The sequence below is a fragment of the Zootoca vivipara genome, chromosome 6 (genome assembly GCF_963506605.1).
Source record: "Zootoca vivipara chromosome 6, rZooViv1.1, whole genome shotgun sequence".
NCBI classification, from domain to species: domain Eukaryota; kingdom Metazoa; phylum Chordata; class Lepidosauria; order Squamata; family Lacertidae; genus Zootoca; species Zootoca vivipara.
Window position 1 is genome coordinate 35,719,729 of NC_083281.1, and position 25,480 is coordinate 35,745,208.

The 25,480-nt window shown below is 44.4% G+C and overlaps 1 protein-coding gene across 2 annotated transcripts in view; it reads right to left on the reverse strand.

The window, feature by feature from the left end:
• CNKSR1 (connector enhancer of kinase suppressor of Ras 1) overlaps positions 1-7,240 on the reverse strand; it is a 37,730-nt gene extending 30,490 nt beyond the window's left edge. For both annotated transcript variants that reach the window (XM_035118982.2, XM_035118981.2), the window contains exons 1-4: positions 6,834-7,240; positions 4,201-4,358; positions 3,218-3,420; positions 2,101-2,185 (exon numbers count right to left, since the gene is read on the reverse strand). In XM_035118982.2, coding sequence (XP_034974873.2) covers positions 2,101-2,185; positions 3,218-3,420; positions 4,201-4,358; positions 6,834-6,885 — 498 coding nt within the window. In that variant the 5' untranslated portion in view covers positions 6,886-7,240. The remainder of the gene's footprint in view (positions 1-2,100; positions 2,186-3,217; positions 3,421-4,200; positions 4,359-6,833) is intronic.
• Positions 7,241-25,480: the final 18,240 nt, after the last annotated feature.

Sequence of the window (25,480 nt, forward strand, 5' to 3'; positions counted from 1 at the left end):
TTCTGGGCCCTGTAGTTTACCCCTCACAGAGTTACAATTCCCAGAAACCTTTAACAAACTACAGGACCCAGGATTCTTTGGGGGGGGGGAACGTACTTTGAATGTGCTTTAAAGGTGTAGTACGTACACCGCCTTTATTTCATTTCTGAACAGTTTCCTAGGAAACACCCTAAACTAAGGGTTTAACAATAGAAACATCAACCCAATTTCAAATCCAACGCAAACACAGACCGAGAGAAGAATCTCCACTTAATAGGCTTGTTGAAAAAGGAAGGTTTTTGAAAAACACTGAAATGACAATGGAGACAGCACCTGTCTCATGTGTTGTGGAAGGGAGTTCCAAAGGATAGGCCCAGTTCTTACATCATAAAACAAACCTCCTGATGCAATGGTATCTGCAGAAGGCTCATTAAACTTCAGGCCAATTTGCAGTTTCTTAACACAGCTCAGCTATGTACATACAATATATTTAAAGCACCTCCCCTAAAAAAAAAGAATAATGGGAACTGTTGCTTAGCACCATAGAGCTATAGTTTCCAGCACCCTTAAACTACAGTTCTCAACATTCTTGGGGGCAGGTTTTAAATGTATGGTGTTTTCACAACCTCAGTTTTGAAATCACACCAAACTGCAGTTAATGAAGCTTCCCTGTGGATTATTATCATTGTTATTCAAACTTACAGCCCACTTTTCCTCATAAACTCCAAATGAGTTACATTTTAACAGACAAACCAAAACACTCCACACAAAGTCAAAAAAACAAAATAAAACACCATAGTAATTTCTTCCAATTACTATAACACCAAACAAAAGCAGATCACAGGAGCACTTAAAAGATAGCTAGATAGAAAGGAGAAAAGAAAATTCATAGCCATGCATGTTCTGTTCAAAACGCCAAAAAGAATAAAGAACCACAGCCTCCTTAGGGAAGGTACAGTATTTCACAATTAGGTTCTTCAACTGGGCAAGACACTCTTTGAACCACATTTGGCACTCAGAATAAGGCCTCAGGCACTGAATGGAGAATACACACAGGGACACCTAAATGAAGGAGGTGCTATAGTGTGGATGCCTGAAATGATAAACCATAGTTCGGTCTGCTACTCCTCCCCTGAAACAGGAATGCCAAACATACCAAAAATGAAATCATAGTTGGATCACCTGTACATTGAGAGGCTCAAATCAGGATATGTGTTCTAACCTATGGTGCACTGTCCAAATGGAACGAAGGAAATCAGTATTAAATTGCCTTTATGTGTGTCGGTGGGGAAGAATTATGGTAATTGGGACATACGGAGGAAGTCTTACGAACGCTCTCAACAATGTCACTGGATCACAACTCACCGTGTCCCAGGGTGAGGCTTCAGTTAAGTATGTGGCTACAGTGTGAGAGCTTAAGACCAGCTCAAGAGGCACAAAAATAAAACCAGCTTCAATTTCACCAAACCACATGATAGTCTGGGTGTGTCCTGCATATGGGGAAAGCCTGTGATAAGGTGCATCCTCATCTGTGGTGAGCTGTCGGCAAATCGTCATAGGGTACAGCACGCATTCGGGGAAAACATTTGCCCAGCACCTCCTAAAGCATGCTGAATTATGAATTCTCCACATAGTGTTGCAAAGTCCACAGCCTCCTGTGGACCAAACTCATTTCAAGTTAAGCATTCAGCTCATGGGAAGCCCAGAAACAGGATCTGAGCACACCAAATCAGCAGGTCTTTCCCTCCTCGTGATTCCCAGCAACTGGCATACAGCAGCATAGAGCAGGTGTTAGTTTCTGGAGTCACACCACAGCCTGCATCTATAAACTCTGTGGTCCCTGAAACATGTACGCCCAGCTTGCTGGGAGTGAGAAAGGACTAGAGAAGACCCAATAGAGCCAGCACACCCAAATCACTTGCCTTGCCATTGCAGGGCAGCTAATCACCTCTGGATTTATGGCAGTCAAAGACCCATGGAAGAGGCCACTGGACATTCTGGCCTTCAGAATACAGGTACTTTCAGCTGGTGGCATGAATAGGCACTTAATTTTCCCAGAGAGGGGCAAAGCTAAGCTTCCCTGAAAATGCACGTTATAGGCATTGTCTTTGAACAACTTACCGCTTTCATAATCTCTGCTAGATCTCCACACAGCCAGATGATGTCTTTGCTGGCTGAATAATCATTAAGGTGGGAGAAGAGGTACCTGCAAGAAAAGATCAATAAGCCTGCTTACTACATGCCAATACCCCCTACTTGATACTCAGAGGCCCCGTTTTAATGCCATTTCTGTCCACCCTCCACCTGACTAAGTAATACAGCATTGAAAAGTGAAACACTGCGAGAGTAAACAGTACCGTGCTAAACAAACCATCAGTCTGATGTGGTATATTATGGCAGCTTCCTATGTTCTCATAGACAGTCTGAAAAACCGCTAACATCTGGCTCCAATTTGGCTCTCAGAAAAATGGCCACCTACCTGATTATGCTGAGCTCTTGCATTGGCCCAGAAACCATTGGGTGTTTGAAGCTGAACACAGGACCTCCAATTTCCCTTGGTACCTTTTCTCTTAGACCAAAGGGATGAAGACACAAGCTCAAGGTTTACTCCTTATCTCCCCTCGGGTACAGAACTCTACAAGTGAATCATCATTTAAACACTCCCAAACCCTTTCCATTTCACACACCCTTAAATCTGCACGAAACCTTTCCCCTCTCCAACCCTTTTATACTATTTTCCTCCAGGCCATTGATTTAATACAGACTACCTCCCCTCCACTGCCCCCAAGTGGATAACAAGAAGCAGTATCTGTTTGTGGGAAACATTTGGCCTTCTGGATGTTCCCATCAGCTACAGCAAGCATACCCAATAGCCAAGAAGGATAGAAACTATAGTTCAGCAACATCTGGAGGGCCAAAGGTTCCCACACCTGGTCTACACCAATGGGGTCTGTGACAAAACGCTACAGCGTGGAACTCTACTGTTCAGGATCCCAGACACTCCACTCCATTCCATTCCATCTCCCAACTTATTTTCCGTTCTCCCCCTAAGAGCCAGTCAGTGTTCCAGGACCACAGAGTATTACTCAGTCCTCATCTGACTGTTTGGGAGGTTCATTCACAAACACACAAGTTCGCTCTTTTGGATGGGAGGTGCCATTTCCATGACATAAACAGCACTCCCAGCCTGAACATTAGAAATAAAGGGAATGGGGAAGATGACCATGACAATCTTTACCTGTTGAGCCATAAGAAGAGACCCTTTGCAGCACCGATCAGCTCCACCACACAGGCCAGGAGGTCCGAAGAGGGTTTCTCCATAGTGTATCCGTCGTAGGTGCTAACTTTCCTACGGCTCAGGATGAAGGTTTGAATCGTCCTTACAATGCCTTGCAGCTTCTCAGTCAGCACCTGCAGGTTGGTTGTGGCCAGGTCATAGTTCTAGGGAGAGGGAAACAAACCCAGCGACCCTCAATAATGGAAACAAAGGCTTGTATACAGCTAAGTATCACTCAAAGTAGGGGGGTGGGATTTGGTTCAGTTCGCATTTAAAAGAGAAATTAAACCAAATTCGCACTTTTCAAAACAAGAACTCAAACACAGCCATGCTTTAAAACTGACATTTCTCTTAACTTTGCAGTGCAGTTTCGCAGCCAAACAATGCTTATTAAAAAATACATATATCAAGGGAAAGCATGCAGAAAAATGAAGATATCGGTGAAAATAACATACAAAAATGCATTCTATTAGGAGAAACTGCTCGCAAAAATAGGTGGTCACAACTGTGTAACTGCACAACTGTGTTTAGGGCTGCATGAAAATGCTGGAGATATTTTTTTAATGAAGATACATATACCGTACACAGAAGATTGATAGAATAGATCCTGTGTGAGAGACAGACAGGAGTGATTGATTAAAAAAGAGAAAATTCATAATAAAAAGGCTAGTCTAAATAATAAAGTTTTCAAAAGAAAGAAGGGAGGGAAGGTTCCCCCCTGAATCTCTACTGGTAGGGATCTCCATAGGGCAGGGCCTGCCAAAGGTTTGCTCCCTAGTGAAGGTCAACTGAATATCATGGGCAGAGCCACCTTAAGGGCCCCGTCATAAGATGCCCATAGTTGAGGTGGAATATAAGGAATCAGATGGTCCTTAAGGTACTTCAGAGGCCCAAGTTGGTGAGGGATTTGTGAGCTGCACTGAGGTTCACAGCCATGCACTCACCAATACGCAGAGTTGCTCCACAGCTTCCAGAAGCAGCTCCTGATGGCCGACGCGCCTCATCCCCAAATCCTCCAGGTCCCGATAGGACAGATGAAGCAGCCCCTTCCCAGTCAGGCCCCACGTCTCAAAGGGATAGTCTTGTAATGCTGGATCCAATCCTAAACGCAGGAGCGGAAAGCATTTGATCCTCTTTCTTTCATGAAACTGGCCCAGACGTTTTGGAAAGAGCCATAGATCAATGGCAGGGCACTTGCTTGGCATGCAGAAAGCCCTAGGTTCAACCTTTGGCATCTTCAGTTAGGAGGTGGGTGGGGAACCATTTTTCTTTTTTAAAGCCTGGGGGTCCTACCCCGGTATGGTCCCCCTTTATCACACACACAGCCCAACAAGATAATGACAAAAATTTACCACCAGCAAACAAATCAGTATGGCTAACCTGACCCAAAAATACCCACCCCACCCCACTCACACATGAAAACAAAGACCATCATAGCCAGTCACAAATGAACAACCACACCCTTGGCCAACCCCAATCTCTCTCATCATCAAAAGAACACAAGTGAATAAAGGAGTACCAACACAATAAAAGCTGACACCAAGCCCTACATATATTAAGCAAAACAGAAACATCGTCACCTACTCTCACCCCCATCCACCCTCCCATCCCCTATCTCCCTCATTTCCCCTCTTTCTTCTTAGTGTCTTAACAAATGAAACTGATTTGCAAAAATGATACATGTTAAAATGAGTGACACTGCACACACCTTTGTAATTCAAGAAATCATATAAGCCTGGGAGTCCTTTTGGGTAACCATGCATGGGTCACATGCCAGTGGTGGGCTGAAAAGTGGCAGGGGCAATGAATGCCATTTTTACCTTCACATAGTAGATTAGTTTCTAAACACACTCACACAACACCCTGTCTTCCATCCAGGCATGCAAGAAGCATTATCAGAGTTCAAGGACTCTGTTTTCTACAGCTGATAACAAATTTGGCAAGGCTTACAGAATCTCATATTTTAACTTTGAAATCACATGTTTGGGGGAGTCTTGAGGGAGCAGAAGAGAGAAAGACGTTGTCAAGCATCATGTGGCCACAAATATTTTTATGACTTTGGTTTGTTCTCCAAAATCAGAGATGGGGAAGCTGTGCCCCTCAAGATCTAGTGTGACTACAACTCCCATCATCCCTGACAGTTGGCCATGCTTTGGGAGGTGGGGTTGGCCAATAAGAGTTGGAGTCAAACAACAGATGAATTAGCAGCTGTGATTTTTCATTGCAATTACTTTTTTTGCCTTTGCTGGTCATTGCATTTTAAATTGTAATGACCCGTGCTGAAATCAGTAGTGAGGAGGAGTAGGACATTAATTCTTTAAACTAACACTTCTACAAGGCCATGTTATTGCCCTAAATCTAATTACAAATTACAGCTGTTTTATTTTAAATGGTTGTGACCTGTCCTGAGATTATTATTATTATTATTATTATTATTATTATCAACCACCTTTCATTGTAAGATCTCAGGGCAGGATAAGTGAGAAGTGGGACAGAATACTAAACTTCATTTGTGGCAACCGCCCTGCAACCTGCTGGTGATGGCCGAGTAATAAATTGATTAACAATAACAACATAAATTCTATAAACATACACATCTGGAAGACAAGGCTTCTCTATCCTTGTCCTAAATCTAATTAGAATTATATTTTTGCAAACAAATGAGGACTTGGGTGATCTCTCTTCCTCTTCCCAGCCACCCCCATAGTTTTCCAGTTCTGTTTCCTTCAGGTCCAGATTTAAGTTTGATGAGGCCTTAAGCTACTGAAGGTAATGGGGCCCTTTTTATGTCCAGCTGTCCTTTGTCAACAACCAATTGCTGCTGTTTTTTGTGTTGAATATATGCTATATGATGACTTATGGACCTAATAGGTATCTAAAGCCATTGGCACATAACAAATAGGAGCCTACACAACACAAAACACTGTTGCTGTATGTAGATTTTGTTTTATTTGTTTTTTATCTTATATTTTGGAAATGTACATCTAGGGGGGGTTCTCTTTAAATTTTTGGGGGGCCCCAAGAGAGTGAGACCCTAAGCTATAGTTTGTTTAGCTTATATGTAAATCCGGCACTGGTTTCCTTGCTTTCCCAAGGTCTGCAAATTTGGAAAGCGAGCTGCCCTGTGTTAAGAAGCCAGAAGTGGGCAAAGGAGGAGGAGAAAGTCATGTCCGACAGCTACCTCCAGATCCTTTCCTTACCTATCCACAGTCAACACATGGAAAAATCAGGTATGTTATGGCAATCACAACACTGTTTGGGGGAGTGGCTTCTCCTCCTCCCACTCTATTGGACAAGTAGTAACCGCCCGACCAGGTAAGAAGGGCCTGCCCAGAGCAGGAATGTGCTTCATTCCTGTGGGCAAAGAGCTCGGCTATTATTTACTCCTACGGTACCATCTCTGTCATAGTTGGTTTTAGCTCAGATTTACACCTGCTGGTTTCGACCAGTTCCTCGAGTATGGGCTAGCCTCAAGTCCCATGGAGGCGCAAAAGCCGGATATAGAACCCTCCCAGCAACACACACATGTCTGATTTGGGTGTAAAAGCCTCCCCAAAAGTTCAGCTCTCCCTCTCACCTCTCATCCAGGCCGCCACCATCTTAGTATTCCAGGTGGAGATGGGATCCATGTTCCAAGCCCTGGCTTAGTCGCTTCTGGACGCTCCTATTCGAGGAATATGTTTCCGTTCCAGGGAAATCAGGGATGAAACTCAAGACGCACCTGCAGGTTCCAGCAGGTAACTCCCAGCTGAGTTTCTGGTTGGTCCGCCCACTTGTCACTCGGCAGTAAAGCCCGCCTTCTCTAAAACGCTGGATTCTCTAAGGCAGTTAGTAAATGTTCAGCGGTCCCCCTTTGGGGAATTGGGAAAGGTCGAGGGGGGCAGTTCACCCCCTTCAAAGAAGCTCTCATTCTGCAATCCTTGGGTGCTGATAACCTTTTGGCTGCTAAGAAGGCACACACTCCCTCCCCATTTTCGAGCGTCTGATTCAACAGGATGCCACACAAACCAGTTTCACCGCCTTGTCTAACTTCCTTAAAGGTACAGTGCATTTATCACTCTGAAGTTTGCCTGGAAAGGTAAACCTGCAGTCTTATACATGCTTGTGGGAGGGCAAGTCCACCTAAAATATGCTGGGATATAACTTCTCAGTAAACATAGTGAAGAAAAGGGCTGCGTAGGGTCTTTCTGCACAAAGGGGTGTGCCATTTATCATTTGCACCGTTGGCCCAGTAGGCCCTGGCAAGTGATTGATGGTATTGAAAATATTCCTTAACCCCCTTCATCAGAAGACTCCAGGGCTGGGTGCAAAACTGAAACAATGTACACCACATATATAAAAAACCTAATAGCAGAAAATGAAAAACAAAAAGTCTAAACACATAAAATGAAGGGGAAATATTTTTATTTATTGTTTACATTCAGTGCTTTTTCTGGGGGTATGCAGAGGTACGCATACCCCAGTCTAAACATTTGTGAATCTAAGTTTGGCCTCATTTCAGTATTGGCCTCATTGGCAGTATTTCAATATGAGTAGGAAAATAAGAGAAAAAAGAAAAAAACCACTGTTTACATTTATATCCTGAATTTCCTGGAAGGAACTCAAGGTAGCACACATGGTTATCTTCTCCATTTTTGTTCTCAAAACAACCCTGTGAGGTAGGCTAGGCTAAGAGACTGACTAGTCCAAAGTCAGCGAGTGAGTTTCATGGCTGAGTTGGGATTTGAAGCTTGGCCTCACAGGTACTAACCACTATTTTGGGGGTCTCAAAAAAGAAGCAGAAGCAGTTCTGCCTAAAATTCTATCTAAAATTCCTGGTCAACAGGAATTGGTGTTAGACAATTTTTTTTAAAAAAAAATCATTTATTTTCCACAGCGCCTTAATATTGTACTCCACAGCTCTCCATTGGAATTTATTTCAACCATTTCTCACATGGAAAAAGGTAAATAAATAGAGTCTGGCACATCTGTGAACTGGAAATAAAGCCTGCAGCTGGTGACCATTAACCATAGACAGTCAAGTCTGCTCCAGCTCCTACCTGCATATCTTCTTGGGAAAGAATACAGGAAGCTGCCTTATACCAAGTCAGACCACTGGGTATATATGATGCTTTTCAAAAGTCAGATTTCAAGTCTAGGGTTTACACGTTCTCAGGTAATTTCTCTATGCCTTTACTGCTAAGCAGTAGCACTCAAGTTTGCTAATCGTAACCAGGCAGGACTGGCTCTACCATTAGGCAATGTGAGGTAACTGTTCGAGGCAGCAGATGTGGAGGGGACAGCAGCAGCAGCAGCCCCTGGCTCCTGTTCTTTGGTTATGCTAGTAGAGATAGCCAAGTACAAAACCAGGTGATAAGATACAGCCCCCGAAGGCTTCCCATCTATTCTCCCACTATATTCCCTGAGCTCAACGCAAACAGAATCCAGAAGTATTCATTGTGTTTGCAAATATTATCATTGTGAAGGTTGCACGATGCTATGTACTACAGAGCTGAAATTGCAGTGGTGATTTTACATTATGGCATGTTCATCTTACAATCAGGGTAATCTGAGGATTTTAATCACTTGGAGGCAAACTCTTGACTCTGAAAGTTATGTTACAAAAATATGTTGCGGCCATAATTTCAGAGCTGTCTATGCCTACAGAGTAGTATTTTAAAAGAAGAAAAGAAAGAACATTATCAAATAATGATCTTCCAACTACGGTATTCAATGCTGGAGTGAAGATGAGCTCTAATCACCGCTAGAGGGAGATAAATCAGCAGACAAAGAATGCAAGAGGTCTACTCATCACTGAAGACATCACTGCATGCATAGCTATGTACCTATCTATGCTGTTAGATCATGGAATAATTCTTCAGTAATTTCTGTGTCAAAGTTGAGTTGCTGGATTGCTTTCAAGAGGATTAGCAAATTCACGAAGGGTAAGGCTATCAATGGCTAGTAACCACAATGACCGCTCCACACATCAAACGTGGGGCGACCTGTGGGGGGGGCATGCAGCCCCCTGATCCCATAGGGCGACTCCCTGTTAGTTTGGGGCTGGCACCACCTTCCCGGGTAGGATGCCAGGGATCTCCGCCTACCCCAGCCTAGCGTCCAATCCTGCCTGGGGAGGTGTTGCCAGGGGATGGCCAGGTAAGGGGAGGGACTTTCTAGCTCACACAATAGAATTTGAATCTTGCCTCCAAGCACCAGTTGGTCCCAGAGCGTCTCCCACCCTCCACACTCTCATTCAAGTTTCTCTTGCAGGTTAACCTTTTTCCACAGGTACACAGGCACTGCTATGTCAAGGTCGCTGTTGAAGGGCCGGAAAAGAATTTTCCTGCATTGGCAGATTTTGCCTTTCCCGTAGCAATACGTCACAAATTTGGCGGTGTCAGGCCTTGGGTGGAATTCTTTGGCGATTTTCCTAGAGGGAGGGGCATGAGGCGGAGACCTCACCCCCTTGCGGCAACAAGATCAGGGTATTGGGGAAAGCGTTGGCCATACCAATAGGCGTCATGGCTTCCCCCTTCCAGCAGCAGCAAACGGGGGGCGGGCTCTCTCTGCTTGAACATATGTTCTCCAGAGTCAGCCCCAACCCCCCATACATGTGGATAACCCCGAAGCCTCCCAGAACCCCGGCTGAGCCCAATGCCTGAGCCAAGGTCTCCCTACATCTGAATCTTAATAAAGTTGTGGCCAATTTGAATCCCATAGCATGTTGTCTTGCGTCTTTATTCCGCTCAGGGGGTCGCTCGGGGTTTTTGGGGACTCCGCCTGTCCACGCAACAACTGTTTTCTCCCTCCACTGTCAGAAGAGGCACATGCCCCTGAATACCAGGTGCTGGGACTCACAAGTGGGGAGTGTTGCTGTTGCACTCAGCTGCTGCTTGTGAGCTTCCTATCAGCATCTGGTTGGATTCAGGATTCAGGATTCGATGGGCCATTGACCTGATCCAGCAGAGCTCTTCTTATGTTCTTAATTGATTTCTTCAGGTTATTGCCACTAAAAGCATCAGAGCAGGACCAGTGAAAAGAAAAGTTGGTGACCACATTGCTACATTTTATTTTTTTTGCACTAAGGCTGTGTACACGGTATGCCTTCAAAGCACATTCTTTCCCTCAAAGAATTATGAGCACATTCCCCCTTAATATGTACATCTTTGTTAACATTGCATGGAGAACTGCATCACACAATAAGTGTGAAGTTCAAAGGATGACTGTGTTTTGGTTCTCATGTTGTTTTGGGAAGCGTACAATTTAAATGCAAACTGAATCAATATCCATTGGAAACAGAATGGTCATTTTTGAATTATTATAATTTTTTGAATGCAGGTCAAGGCAGAGAATTGTGAACTGGCTGAAGGTGAAGTACCTTTCTCAGAGAATTTTGTATACTCTATTGGATTCAAAATGTCTTCTGAGACTCTTCAAACTTCTTTGCAAGGGCTCCAACATCAAATTGCATGAGCAGCATTGCTGTTCATCACACCACCTTACAGTTCCACTTTGGAGGAATGCAATCCCACAGCTAACACCAGTGTGAAACACAAAAGCCAAGTTCTGCAAACAGTGAGAAGTTTCAGGAGGAAGCTGGTTTCCTTTGCCAGGAGGTCGCTGCAATCTTATCAGCATTCTGCAATATTTGTGTTTATTTACAAATATACAGGTGGAGCACAGCTAAAGATGAAGCTTGCAGATTCCAAGAGACAGAAAACAAATTCATAGGAGAAGCTGACCTTATACTGACTCAGATCAGTGGTCCATGTAGTTCAGTATTGCCTACACTGACAGGCACGGACTCTCCAGGGTTTGAGGCACAGAGTATTTTTCAGCCCTACCTGGTGATACCAGGATTGAACCTGGGACCACTGAGCTACAGCCTTTTCCTGGTGCTCCTTCATAGCGTCTCTAGGGAACCACTAGCACCCCCACAATTCTGAGCCTAAACCTCAGTTCTGTGTCCTTCTCCAAGCTGTAGCCTATTGTTCTTTGTTTTCACACCAATTTCTTTGTTCTCTTCCCCCTGGCTGGCATGGATGGGTATCCGGATGAGTAATCTCTTCTGACAACCATCTTGCCTTGTTAGAGTCCCAAGAAGACAAAGCGCCAGAATCGGCTATCAGCATTCATTTGTCAACTTTCAGGAAGCTGCCCACATATTTGCCTTGGTGCAGCATACACTGATAGTCCTGTTTGGAGAAATCTGATAAAAACAACACACACACATACACTGTATTTTTCTGGTTTTGACATTTTGCAAACAGCCCTGGAATTTTTCACAAAAGGCAGGAAATCAGGGGAAGGGCACCTATGACCTACCAGGTGTTGTTAGACCACAACTCCCACAATCTGGCTGAGGCTGATAGGAATCGGAGTCGAGCAGCATCAGGCAGTGATGGCTAGTGACTGTTAGATCTGGCAGGGTAGAAGGCAAGGAGACAAACATTAGGTGGAGCCAGAGCCAGTGACAAGCAGAGCCATCTACTTGTAGTTTTTCCCTTATCCTCTTCTTTGCTGAGTTCTACAAGGACAACTGATGCCCAGGATGTCAACATTTATTCTTGCCATCTCATTTTTGACCACATCCAGCTTACCTCCAACCATGGTTCTTACATTCCAGGTTCCTATGCAATATTTTTCTTTACAGCATCGGACTTTCCTTTCGCTTCCAGGCATATCCGCAACTGAGCGACCTTTTGGCTTTGGCCCAGTGTTCTCGAAGCTACGAACATGAGTTTGACCAAACTGCGGGAGGCAGTGGAAGACACGAGTGCCTGGCGTGCTATGGTCCATGGGGTCACGAAGAGTCGGACACGACTAAACGACTAAACAACAAGGACAACACTGCATCTAAGGCAGAGCAAGCTGATTAGCCAATGGGCACCTTCTAGACCAGTTTTAAGAAGGCAGACAGGTGGGGGCTGGCTAAGGGCTGACAGGTTGGTGGGGAAGTGCCCCATTTGCCCTGATGGACTAGTGTCAAATCAATCAGTCAAATTTGATGTGGAGCAGATCTGCAGCCTGTTTTTTAGGGATCACTTTCAGTGCTTCTGCTTGTACAGTACATTGATGCATGAAACAAATATTGCCAAAGAGACCAGAGGTTGCCTCAGAGCTCTCATCCAAAGGCAGTTAAACACTATCACTGCTACACTAGGTGCTCACTGCCCAGAGAAGTGGGGGTAAATGTAACAGAAGGCAGATGTTGCCTCCATGCTTCCAAGATCATTCCACAGTAATTCTCTTTTGCCCCACCTTATTTGGGGAAGATAACCAGGGGCCAGCAGATTAACAGGAAGCAGAGCATCAAGATAATCTCCTGTGATTTATTTCAGGCAACTGTGTGGCTCAAAGTAATCTGCAGCTGGTCCATTGATTGGAGCTGGTGGGTTTCCATTCTGTATGTAGACTGGAGTTGTTTCAAAATAATATTTCACAGTGTAGGGCCTAGGCATAACTGGCCAAATATTTGATGCTGATGAACTATCACTCCAAAACTCGTGCCACTTGCAATGAATAAAATTCTGCATTTTTTTGAAGGGGTAGTTATGGACAGGACAGGAACATTCATCACTTGTTGGCTATGCCCTGGCAGCCTCTAGGTTACATTGCTGCCTCATGTTATATGTAGGCCTGCCTTTAAGGATGGTTCAGAAACTTTGGCTGGAGCAGAAATTGGTAGTCAGGTTGCTCACTGGGGCAAGGCATTATGAGCATATTGCACGGATCTTGACCCGACTGCACTGGCTTCCCATTAGTTTCCAGACAGACTCTGGTAATATGATTATGGCACCATGAGTGAGGTCAAAATTTGGCACCCCCTTCCCATATTTCTTTCACAACAATTTCTTTTGGTACAGTTGCTTTTTTATGCATCTTCTCAGCAGGTACCTGTATAAGTGTAGGTTGTTGTTGTTGTTTTGTTGTTGTTGTTTTGCGCTCCTCTGCACGGCGTCCTGTGCAGGGGAACCGCCCAAACCACCCTAAACCCAACACTGTTCAAAATGCTAGTTTTGACCTACAGTATAAAGCCTTAAATAGCTCAGGACCGCAATACCCCAAGGAGCATCTTCCCATAGGCCAGTGTTTCTCAACCTTTTTTGGGCCACGGCACACTTGTTCTGTGAAAAAAATCACGAGGCACACCACCATTTAAAAAGTTTAAAAAATTAACTCTGTGCTGCCCTATATTATAATTATGACTGTAAGAAACACTTGCCAAATATTGCTTTCCGGCGGGTCAGCGCTGCCGAGTTCTTAAAAGATCCGGGTTTCTGATCCACCCCACCCGACCCCACCGTCCCGTATCTTACCCTGTGCGTGTTCTCGGACTTGTGAGAGGACGATTTGGACTTCATGCCTCCGTGAATTAGCAACAAACTACCTTTTGAATGATGGAGATTGAATATTTTAAAAGTAGCTACTTGAAGTCCGCTCGATTTTCCAAAAAAGAGACACACGTGCGGCACTATTAGCTGCTGGGGGCTGCCATCTTGGCTAAAGGATTCTGGGATGATCCTGTCACGTGAGGCATGGGGAAAATGGAAATACTGTAATGAAAGCTGATTGGTCTGTGGAAACTAGAAGGGGCGAAGAAATAGGACGCCCAGGGAGGTGGAGTTTGCAGCTGCAAAATCGCCCTTCTCGTCGCCGCACGTCGCGGCACACCGGTTGAGAAACGCTGCCATAGGCATTTGGTTGGCCTCTGTGAGAACAAGATGCCAGACTAGATGAGCCTTTGGCCTGATTCTGCGAGACTCTTTTTAACATTTTAACATTTTAAACATTCAGTTAAAAAAAAAAGTTGGAATGAAAAAATACATTTCAGAGGACGATGGATGCATCTTTAGGTCACTTCTCCATCTTTACACTCGCTGACCTTTCCCAGAATGCATCTGCTTTAGGTGGCAACTTTGTGAAAGCACCCTTTGTTGGTAAGGCCTACAGGTACAAAAGCCTGTGTTGTATGGTTATAGCCACATTTTGGAAAGACTTAAAAGATGCAGACTTTGAATACTTGGCATAAGGCGTATTGCCGTTATGGAATAGTATTGTAGCCGCACCAGCTGAGACTGGCAAGAGGAACGAAGCACAAAGACATCTTTCCTGCTTTATTTTGTTTGGAAAACCAAAGACCAGTTCCAAAGGTTTCTGCTAACTTGTAGATCACTTAAGAGCATGTTTTACAGTTGTATACTGTTATAAATCCTGGTGTATGTATGGGAATGCTGACTTTCATAATGTGCTTTAGGAGGTTCTCCAGGGAAAACTCCATTGGGTTTGTTGGGTTATCTTTGTTTCCCAGACAAATATGCACATGATTTTGAAAATAATAAAATTAGAAGAGGAAAACACAAATGCCAGCTTTGAAATTTTTTCTGCATTGGGGTGGAACTTGGTTCTCCTTGGATGGTGTGAGCAGCACAAAGCCCTCACAAGTTTTCTTTCCGCAACCAAAGCCGACTCCTCTTCACACGTGGATGGTGTGCGGTCGGCAGAGCAGCAGGCACTGATCTCTTGTGACAGCTGCTCCTGAGGCTGGCTGTGGAAGCGATCGTCATCGGGCAGCGATGGGAGGAGGGCAATATTTAAGCGCTCCCATAACACACTTGCCCGACTGTACTGCTGGAACGCGACACACAAGGAACGGGATCTAGAAGCTGGTGAGTGGTGGGATGAATGCTTATGAATATCGCCCTTGCATCTGAGTAAAAAATGAACAGGATGAGAGCAGGGCAGGCTGAAGAATGGGGAATATGGTTGGGAGCAATGGGGGAATGTAGGACGACGTTCCACCGTGCGCCGCTGTGACCCAGGGAGTAGGCGACTGATGTGGCTGAAATGTGAATTGTATTTACTTAACTCTAAAACAGTTCATGCAGTTAGCCCTTAGCAATGGTGGGCACTCCACAAAGATAATTCATTGATTGCCAACTGGGCTACCCATAGACAAGATCTATAGACAGTTCCACTGCCAAATTTCAGGGAGTGTTTGCTGCAACCTCCTCCTCTTCCTCTGCCCGTTCTTGGTCACCATGTTCTAACGAGCTCTTTCCCCTTCCTCCCGCAGCCTGAATCAGCCTAAAATAACTGGACAAAGCCACGAGGGGGGAATCAGAGGGGAGAAAGGTGACAGCAACCTATCCTTTCTCTCACTTGCTCTGGGCTATGATCTTCCGTCTGAAGTGTTTAACCCCAGGGTACTTCCGCCTCCTACAAGTAAGCTCAATACTTCTTACGTTGCTGAGTGTTAGAATATTTTAAAGTCTGTGATCTTGAGCAGAATCAGTTCCAAAGTAGTATATTCAGTAGTGCGGTTAGGTAATTTTAGACTCTGAATGAATTGTTACCCTGCCCTTTTGACACCCGTGATGTATATTTGCAGGACCCACCCTATATTTTTGTGATTGTATTTTGTGATTTTAAGTTTCAATTATTTTATTAACGTTGTGTTTTAAATTGATATAACCTGCCCTGGGTCCTTATGGTGAAGGGTGGGCTAATAATAATAATAATAATAATAATAATAATAATAATAATGGGAAAGTCTTTAGATCTCAGGTGGAGAACCTGTGGCCTTGCGGCTGTTGCTGGACTACAGCTCCCATCATCGCTGACCATTGGCCTCGTTGATTGGAGTTGATGGGATTTGGAGTCAAACAACATTGCTAACAGCCATGGCTTGTCAGTTAATGCTAACCCTGCCCCACACTTGTTGCACTCTTGGGTCTTCTTTTCACCAAGTGCCAAGTGCTCTATCAAGCCAAGTTTTTGTCGATAAGTGGTTTCTCCACTTTCCAGTTTCTAGCAATTTCAAGGTGTGCCGCAACTAAACCTTAGGAGAGCCTTGAGTTTTTCAATTGATGCATTAATTGAAAACTTGCCATGATCCATCCACAGAGTAGCCAAGGAACACTTAACACTGAGGTTCAGTGGGGCTTACTTTCACGTAAAGATGCAGCCCTGTTTAGGGAAGTTTTTAATCTGTGATATTTTAATGTATTTTTATATTTGTTGGAAGCCGCCCAGAGTGGCCGGGGAAACCCAGCCAGATGGGCGGGGTATAAATAAATAAATAAATAATAATAATAATAATAAAGTTAGAAGGGTTGCAGCTCTCGGAGCTAGAACTTATCTCTGTCTTTACCAGAAATTCATTGATTGCAATGGAACTTGTGACACAGCAACAGATGCGTATCAACAGTGAGGATCATTTTAGTTTTGCAGTTGACAAAAAGTGACCATAGGCTGCTGCCACTTTAAGCTGGGGAACATCTTGCTTAACCTTATCACCTCTGTCTGTTCTGTTTTATTGTACCAAACCAGTTACCTCCCAGCTACTTTTCCTTGGGGAACAAGAGAGGTAAGAGCCAAAGCTCAGCCACAGAACATTTGTTTTTCAAGCAGAAGGTGCCAGGCTTGATCCCTGGTGTCTCCAAGCAGGACTGGGAAAGGCTCAGCTAGGTGGACCAATGGTCTGACTCTGTTTAGGGGAGGGGGCACTAGTTCAGCAGTTGAATGCATGATTTGCCCACTGAAGGTCCCAGGTTTGATCCCCAGGTAGGCCTGGGAAAGACCCTGTTTGAAATCCTGGAGAGATGCTGCCAGTTAGTGTAGACAATACTGATCTAGATGGACCAATGATTTGAAACAATGTAAGGTGTCTTCCTGTGGGACGCGGGTGGCACTGTGGGTTAAACCACAGAGCCTAGTAGGGCTTGCCGATCAGAAGGTTGGCGGTTCGAATCCCCGCGACGGGGTGAGCTCCCATTGTTCGGGCCCAGCTCCTGCCAACCTAGCAGTTCGAAAGCACAAAGTGCAAGTAGATAAACAGGTACCACTCCAACGGGAAGGTAAACGGCATTTCCGTGCGCTGCTCTGGTTCACCAGAAGCAGCTTAATCATACTGGCCACATGCCCCGGAAGCTGTACGCCAGCTCCCTCGGCCAATAAAGCGAGATGAGCGCCGCAACCCCAGAGTCGTCCGCAACTGGACCTAATGGTCAGGGGTCCCTTTACCTTTAAGGTGGCTTCCTACATCAGCATGTGGGATGGGTGAATGGGGAAGCAGCATTATTCTCCACCCCCATTAAGAAATTGGCCTTCCTTAGCCTAAATCCCACTTGCACATCTTCTGACATCCAGCTTCCATTGTTGTTGTTTTTTAAGCCTGAATATTAACTTTGCACTCTCTCTAAAACACACCTTCACACCTGCCTTCAAACCAGGTTGTCAGTTTAACACTCCAAACTCACATGAACAAGAGCTGGCTAGCAACATGCATCTCTTAGATCACACTGCCTGCTGAACAGAGCTGTGTGTTTCTGGGCAGGGGAGGAGAGGGGAGGATGCTGCGTATGGCTCTGCCACGTGAGATGCTGGCTGGTTCATGCAAAGCCCTGCAGCGCTGGAGACTGCACTTAGTTTAACCATACTCTAGGGTACCCAAATGGGATTTTCAGCATCATCAAAAAGGAATAGATCCACTGGCTATTCCTACACTTGGTACCTGTCCCTGGTACACGAGAGACATTTGAGGAACTGCTGGGAATACCTTTTTAAAGCGTTATTAGTGCAAACACACACAAACACACACCCTCTCACTACCGCCACCCCTCTCTCCCAAACATGCCAGGTAGCTTTCAGATTTCATCTCTGCCTCCCTCCCTCAGGTTTCTATAAATTCAGCTTGCAATCCTATAACCACTCCCCTAGGAATAAGCCACACTGGGACTTGCAGGGGTCCCATTACCTTTACCTATAAAGGATCATGCTGTAAATTTCTGGTGTTCTTGGCTGTAGCACGCATGCGCATGAACTCACAATGTGTATGCACTCTCCTCCACCACCTACCTGGCTGCCAACCGTGGCTGATTTGCTTGACCTGCAGGCAAGGTCCATTGCAAAATTAAACATGCAACCCTATTTCTCCCCCGAGTGTCATATAAGGAAACAGCTCTAATCACTTAATTAACACAAAATTGCTCCAGCAGCCTGTGTAATATCAGCTACTTCAAATTTAATGATGTACAACTAACCAAGATGACAATCCCTGAGGCAAACTCGTCAGCAAAGTTCTCTGTTTGCTAGGATGTCAAGACAGGGTGTGTCTTAAGTCTAAACCGGTGGTGCACAATGCAGAAGGTATGGTCTAGTTTGCCAAAATACGGTGTAAAAGTAAACAGAGAAACGCTCGTTCTTGAAAAGGGATTTAGCAATTGTTAGCTACTGGAGAGGTTTCTCCCATCAGATGTCAAGGAAATAAACAACTACCTGACTTTTAGAAAACATCTGAAGGCAGCCCTGTTTAGGAAAGTTTTTAATGTTTGATGTTTTACTGTGTTTTTAATATTCTGTTGGGAGCCGCCCAGAGTGGCTGGGGAGGCCCAGCCAGATGGGCAGAGTATAAATAATAAATTATTATTATCAATCATTAAAAAAGGTAGAGGGTTAAAACAAAAACAAAAAAACGGAAAAACCTCTCTCCCGCTGCCTAAAAATGTAATTTGTAATATGGTTTCGTATTTTGGTGTTGGGGTATAATTCATAGTATGAAATTGACCGATTTGCCCTATACAAATGCTGGGTTTGCTTTTGACATTCTAAGGCAGCAATGGGGAAGTCATGGCTCTCAAAATGGTGGCTACATTTCCCATCATCCCTGATTACTGGTCATCCTGAAGGAATTTGGGAGTCCTGCAGCATTAGAAGAACCCATTAGATGAACCCATTAGATCGGATAATAAAGGAAGGGGATAGTCTGAATCTGAAACCATATGAAGAAATAAAAACATATTGCTCAAGCTGGTTACATTATAACCAGATACAAAGTTTATTTAAAACACATATAAAAATTGGCTTCCCTAAAAAGGAATCTAAATTGCAAGAAGTAATAATAAATAATGACAAGAAATTATTGGGAAAAATGTACACATTTTTACTAGATTGGGAATTAAAAGACGAATTAACTAAAAAGGTAATGATAAATTGGGCAACAGATATTGGAAGACCAATCTCAGTAAACCAGTGGGATAAATTATGGAAATTAGACACAAAATTTACAGCCTGTGTAACAATTAAGGAAAACATTTTAAAAATGTTTTACAGATGGCATATAACCCCGGAGAGGATTGCCAAATTTGACAGATCAGGGGATAGTAAATGTTGGAAGTGCAAGGAAAAGACGGGGTCTTATTACCATTGTTGGTAGACATGCCCCAAGGTGGCAAAATTCTGGAATGAAGTATATGAAAAATTAAAAAAGATGATAAAACATACATTTGAAAAAAGCCAGAATTATTCCTTTTAAGTATGGTCCCAGTAGATAGAATAAGAATTCTATCTACAGACAGAATAAACATTTTACTATACGCCTGTGTGGCAGCAAGGATATTGATTGCCTCAAATTGGAAAGAAGAAAAGGTACCGACAGTCCAAGAATGGCAAGAAAAATTAATAGAGTATTTAAAATTGGCGAAACTAACGGCGATAGTAAGAAACATACCTAAGCGCAAAATAATAGAAGAATGGAAATATGTACAAAATTAACTGGAAAAAGAGAATATAGAAAATAATATAGTAACGTGTCTAGAATAGAGATATAAAAGGAGAGGAAAAATGACCAGACAATAGAAAAAAACCAACAAAGAAAATAAAGAGAAATAGCAGAAAAAGCGATTAGATAAAGGGAAGCGTGTTGTAAATAGTAGGAAGGAAATTTTTATCTGTTTTCCACTTACCTTTTTATTCTTATGTTGTGGACCTGTTGTTCTTTTCTTTTTTGTTTGGACTTCTAACTGTTTTCTTTTTCTCTTTTTTTCCCTTTATATAATTTAAGTATTATGATTTTGTAATTATTAGTTATATTATGTTGGAAAGTTGGATATGATTTATAAGACTTACTTTGAGTTTTAACAAATCTTTATGTTTGTATGAACGGATTAGATATGTATGAGTTAAATGGTTTATATGATTTACCTGATTTAGTTAATTTTTATGTTTTGTATGAATGGACTTGATATGTATGAGACATAAGATTTAAGGACTTGTAAATTTTTTAAAAGATCAATAAAGTATAATTTTTAAATTTAAAAAAAAATAGATGAACCCATTAGATGAGACCGAAGGTTCGCCTAGTTCAGTATCCTGTTCTTACAGTGGCCAACCAGATGCCATCAGGAAGTCTGCAAGCAGACACGAGGGCACCGCTTTTGATGCCCAACAACTCTGGAGAGCCACTGCCCGTCAAGATGGGTCAAGTGGCTTTGACACTGCATAAGGAGGTTCTCCACCCCAGTTCTAAAGGTTTACACCTCAACTTTTCCATCCCTACAGATGCAACTGGCCAGTGGACTGGAGTCGGAACCTCAAGACCGGCTGCTGAATCACCTGGCTTTACTGCTGGCCATTATGGGATTAAGCCTCTCCTATTACAGCGCCCGGCAAATGAGTGAAGAGACCAAACCAAATCCGGAACCTTGACACTTGGGCTGCCAAGCGGCAGCTGCACGGGCCAAAGAGGACTCCAGGAACGCACAGAAAAGAAACAAGGTTGGAGAGAGACCCTGGCATGCACTCTGCGGCACAAGCAGCATCCTTTAGGTTTCCTATGCATGCGCCGGCTGGGTGGCTCACATTAGAAAGCTCAGCGCCAACTTTCCTTGTTCTTTCACAGACGGTGTGTTCCCAGTGCCTCTTTAGCCATGCTAGTTTCATTCTCTCCTCCTGGTCAACCCAGTTATTGCCCAACTTGCTTCATTCTAGTTTCAGGGGGCCACTACCAGGGTTGCAGCCCCCTGCCCCAATTCACCCCTTGATCTGATCCTCATTCAAAGCCCAGAAATGGATTTAAACCAGGATGGCCATGCAGGAAGGAAGCTGAAGAGCTGACCTCATTGCTTGGGTCTAATATTGCCTTAGCTTGTCATAGGAAGCTTTCTGCCTGGGCATGTTAAGATTGCCCTCCAGGGGATGCAGCAGGGAATTATTATTTTGACACTGGAAGAGAATTGGGTCTTTTCTTCACAGGAGATTAACAGCCACACATGGTGGCAGTTGAGCTGGTGTCACCTGCCCACCCGTCAGCAGGGGATGATCCTGCAGCCCAGAACCTCCCCACTTGTTTGATGAACCACCTGAAAGACGACATACATTAAGCGATATAGCTGAAAGATCATGATGAGGCCCAACGGAGAAAAGGGGAAATTGCCAGTTTCTAGAGCAAGCACCCCCAAACTCGGTCCTCCAGATGTTTTGGGACTACAACTCCCATCATCCCTAGTTAACAGGACCGGTGGTCAGGGATGATGGGAGTTGTAGTCCCAAAACATCTGGAGGGCAAAGTTTGGGGGTGCCTGTTCTAGAGTATCAACAACTCAGCTGCTCAGTTTGTGAAGTCAGAAGCCACCTTGTCACGGCAGAGCATGCAGGTGCTCCTCTTAGCATCTTCCTAAGCTGCTAGAGTTACATGCACACTCCTGCCAGTTGCTACCTTAAAGCAGGTATGGCAAACCTTTTGGACCTCTAGGTGCTGCTGAAGTACAACTCCTCCAGCCCCAGCAAGCATGGGAAGCATGGCTGTTATTCAGCAACACCTGGAGGGCCAGATGTTCCCTGCATCTGCCTTACAGCATTGATCTTCAGTGTGGGGTTAGGACCCTCACATGGGTACCAGCCTGACCTAGAGGGGCTGGACCAGTGGTTAAGACAAGGATGGGGAACTTTCAGCTCAGAGAACAAATGTCTGCCCTCCGAAGTCTCCCCAGGCTACACCCCTCCTCGGACCTGCTATACACCCCAGATTGTGTCCTAGAAATCTGATGAAGCCTCTCACTTGTCCAGATGGAAGATGTAGAGGGGTATATGCAGGTACTGTACAAAAGTTAAAATTTGCATTTGTTGCTCTGCCCACTTCTGCCTCCGGCCCCACCCACCACCAGCATGTGGCCCTCGGGAGCTTGCCCAGGAGAGAATGTGGCCCATGGGCCAAAAAAGATTCCCCACACTTGTTTTGAGAGAATAGGAAAGAGGGAGAAAGACGTCATAGATCTACAGTAAGAAATTAAATATGGATCCTTTGTTACAGATGGAGGTTTAAAGGTGGGTCTTTTAGAGACTAAGAAAAAAAGGGGTTTATTCCTGAAGGGCCAGGCCCACCCCCTCACAGTATGTAGAGGGGCAGGGAGAAAAACTCGGATGTGAATAATGCACTGCATTAAAAGGCAAGCGAATGTATTACAGACGGTTGAACGAGCGCATTCGCTGTCTGCTCCCTCCCACTTGACTTGGCCAAAGCAGTGCATCATGGGAAAACCAAAAGGAACTACAGACTGCCTGTTACATAACGGAATATGTGGCCAGACAGCTGTGACCTACATCATGCTTTTCCATGAGCGATTGAGAGGGGGATTTTTAAAGGTTCTCAGCCTTCCGTTTTAAAAAATGCACCCATGGTTTGGGGTTTGCAAGGAGTTTCAAAGGGTGCAAAGGCGCGGGAGGTGAATCTTTCACCTCTTACAGGAAGAGAATTGTTGCCTTCCTCAGGGAGGTTCAGACCAATTTACCCACAGAACACAGGAAGCTGCCGTTTACCAGAGTGGTTTTTGCATTTTGCCCAGTATTGTCTACTTTTGACAGGCAGAGGCCTTTCTCATCACCTGCTATCCACTGCTCCTTAAGCTAAAGATACCAGGGCTTGAACCCTGCATACAAAGCAGGTGCTCTGCCACTCAGCTGTGGCCCTCCATTAAATCTTCAACACAAAAATCTGCCCTTGTTCCTCTCTGGATTAGGCTCTTGCTAAGGCAGCTAGATCTCAAACACCACACTAGCAGATTCATCTGTGTCATACCATCAATGCTAGGAATAAACGTGTTGCACTGTGTACAATAAATCTCTGTTTTAAAGAATGTTGCCTGTGTCGTTTTTGCACCCTGGGAGCAGCTGTTTGCTACATGACCAAAGTCAGTCTTTCCTTAAGCAAGGGTGGGGGAACCCCAGGGGTCAAATGCATAGCTGCCAAGTTTTCCCTTTTCTCGCGAGGAAGCCTATTCAGCATAAGGGGAAATCCCTTAAAAAAAGGGATAACTTGGCAGCTATGGTCAAATGTGAGCCTTCAGACCTCTCTATGTGCTCCTTGGGACCCTGTGCAGGCCACGCCCCTCCCAAGTCACACCCCTCACCAGTTAAAAACAAACACCAAAGATTATCAGAGTTTAGAGACTTGCAACAGATTCCATGATCGGAGCCATAAACAAAGGCTAGAATAGTTCTTGACTCTGTGTCCCTCCTAAATAGATAAGGGAGAGGCAGTAGAGGCGATTAAAAGCATCCCTCCCTCTTCTTCCAAAAGCCTTTTTGTATAGAGGCTTAATCTCTGCTGATCCACAGAGAATGATGTGCTTGTTTCAGCAGATGTCAACAGCTAAACGCATTGCAGCAATATGCACGAATGGCTGTGGCAAAGGATTTATTTCTGCTCCTAGGATGCCAACCATTTATAGCAGGGGTTGGAAACCTTTGGCTCACCAGGTGTAGTTGGGCTCCAGCTCCCATCAACCCTAGCCAGTGAGGCCAAGGGTTAGGGATGATGGAAATTGTAGTCCAGAAACATTTGGAGGGGAGCACGTTCCCCTCCCATGATTTCTAGGGTCTAAAAGGGCTAGCAATATCTCGATTCAACAGGCATTACAAGACACACTGTGTATACAAGATGTTAGGGCCTGACTCACTCAATCACACCAGAATTAAGTTTAATGATACTTTCATATGGCCTAGAACAGGCATCCCCAAACTGCAGCCCTCCAGATGTTTTGGCCTACAACTCCCATGATCCCTAGCTAACAGGACCACTGGTCGGGGAAGATGGGAATTGTAGTCCAAAACATCTGGAGGGCCGAAGTTTGAGGATGCCTGGCCTAGAAAGTGGGCATGTAGTATACACCACGGTGTAACCCAAAATGATTCAATTACTTCCAAACCACCCAGAAATCTGAATATGGTACACAATTGCATGCTTGCCTAAATGAGATGTACATTTGCAGTATCTCATTCAACCACCTAAATAGGTTTTAAAAAACCCCAAAAAGCATCCAGACCTTGCAATGTAATATTCCTTGTTGTGAGCTAGCAGACCATTTGTAAAGAATTATCAACTGATGTTACACAACTACCCATGTCTGCAGGACCCACACTTTGCAACTCTCTCTCTATTGACATCAGGCAGCTGCCTTTACTGTTCTCTTTGCAGAGCCTGCTAAAACATTTTTGTTTAGGCAAGCCTACCCAGACATGTAGATTGCTGACAGGTGTTTTAATCTGTTTTTAGATTATCACTGATTTTTACTACAGTATGTTTTTAACATTTCCACTTGTGGTTTTTTAAAGAGTTTTGATTTTTTTTTCTTTTTTGTAAACCACTTTTGAGGGTTTCCTCCACTTACAATCCAGTGGTATATAATTTTTTTACTAACTAACCAACCAACCAACCATCCTGTGGGAGCAAGTCCAAAGTTTTACTATGTGCTGTGTGAATTGCTCCCTTTAATTGAAATAAGCTAAGGTTGTTGGTGTTGGCATCCGTCTGTCTCGAGAGACAACAGAGTGTGCCTGTGGGCGTGAAGTCAAACTTCTGATTAGCAGCACCGAAGTGACCTCCCTGGGGCGCAAGCCTGGGCTGTGTGTATGGAGGTTTTGGGGCTGCCCAGATGACAAGACTGATGTGGTCTCTGCCTCACTGATGTGGTCCAAATGAAAGCAGAACAATATGTTTGGGCACCAGCTTGGCTGCAGGACTTGCTGGAAGGAGGCGTACAAGGTGCCATCCGTCTTAGGGACTCCACTCCAGATTTGTATAGGGTTGACTCTTTAGCCTTTTCTTCTCCCCAAGATATCCCACAAGGCAGCAGAAATTTAGGACCATAGTTCTCCTTCTCCTGGATGAGCTACCTTCCCAGGTGGACAAGCCCCATCTTCCCAGGGCAGAAGCAACAAAACCAGGCATGCGATGAGGAGGGAAAGTGTGAGGAGGGCACATGCAAGAACATGGCTTGTTCTCTCTTCCACCTATTCTCCCACACAAGAATACCTCATCCCATTCTAACTACAGTGGAACCTTGGTTTACAACTACAGTACCTCTGTTTATGAAAGCCTCTGTTTACGAATGCTGCGGACCCGGAAGTGTTTACATCCGGGTTCCACGGCATTGGATGCGCAGCTCGTTTCTGCGTAGAAGCGAT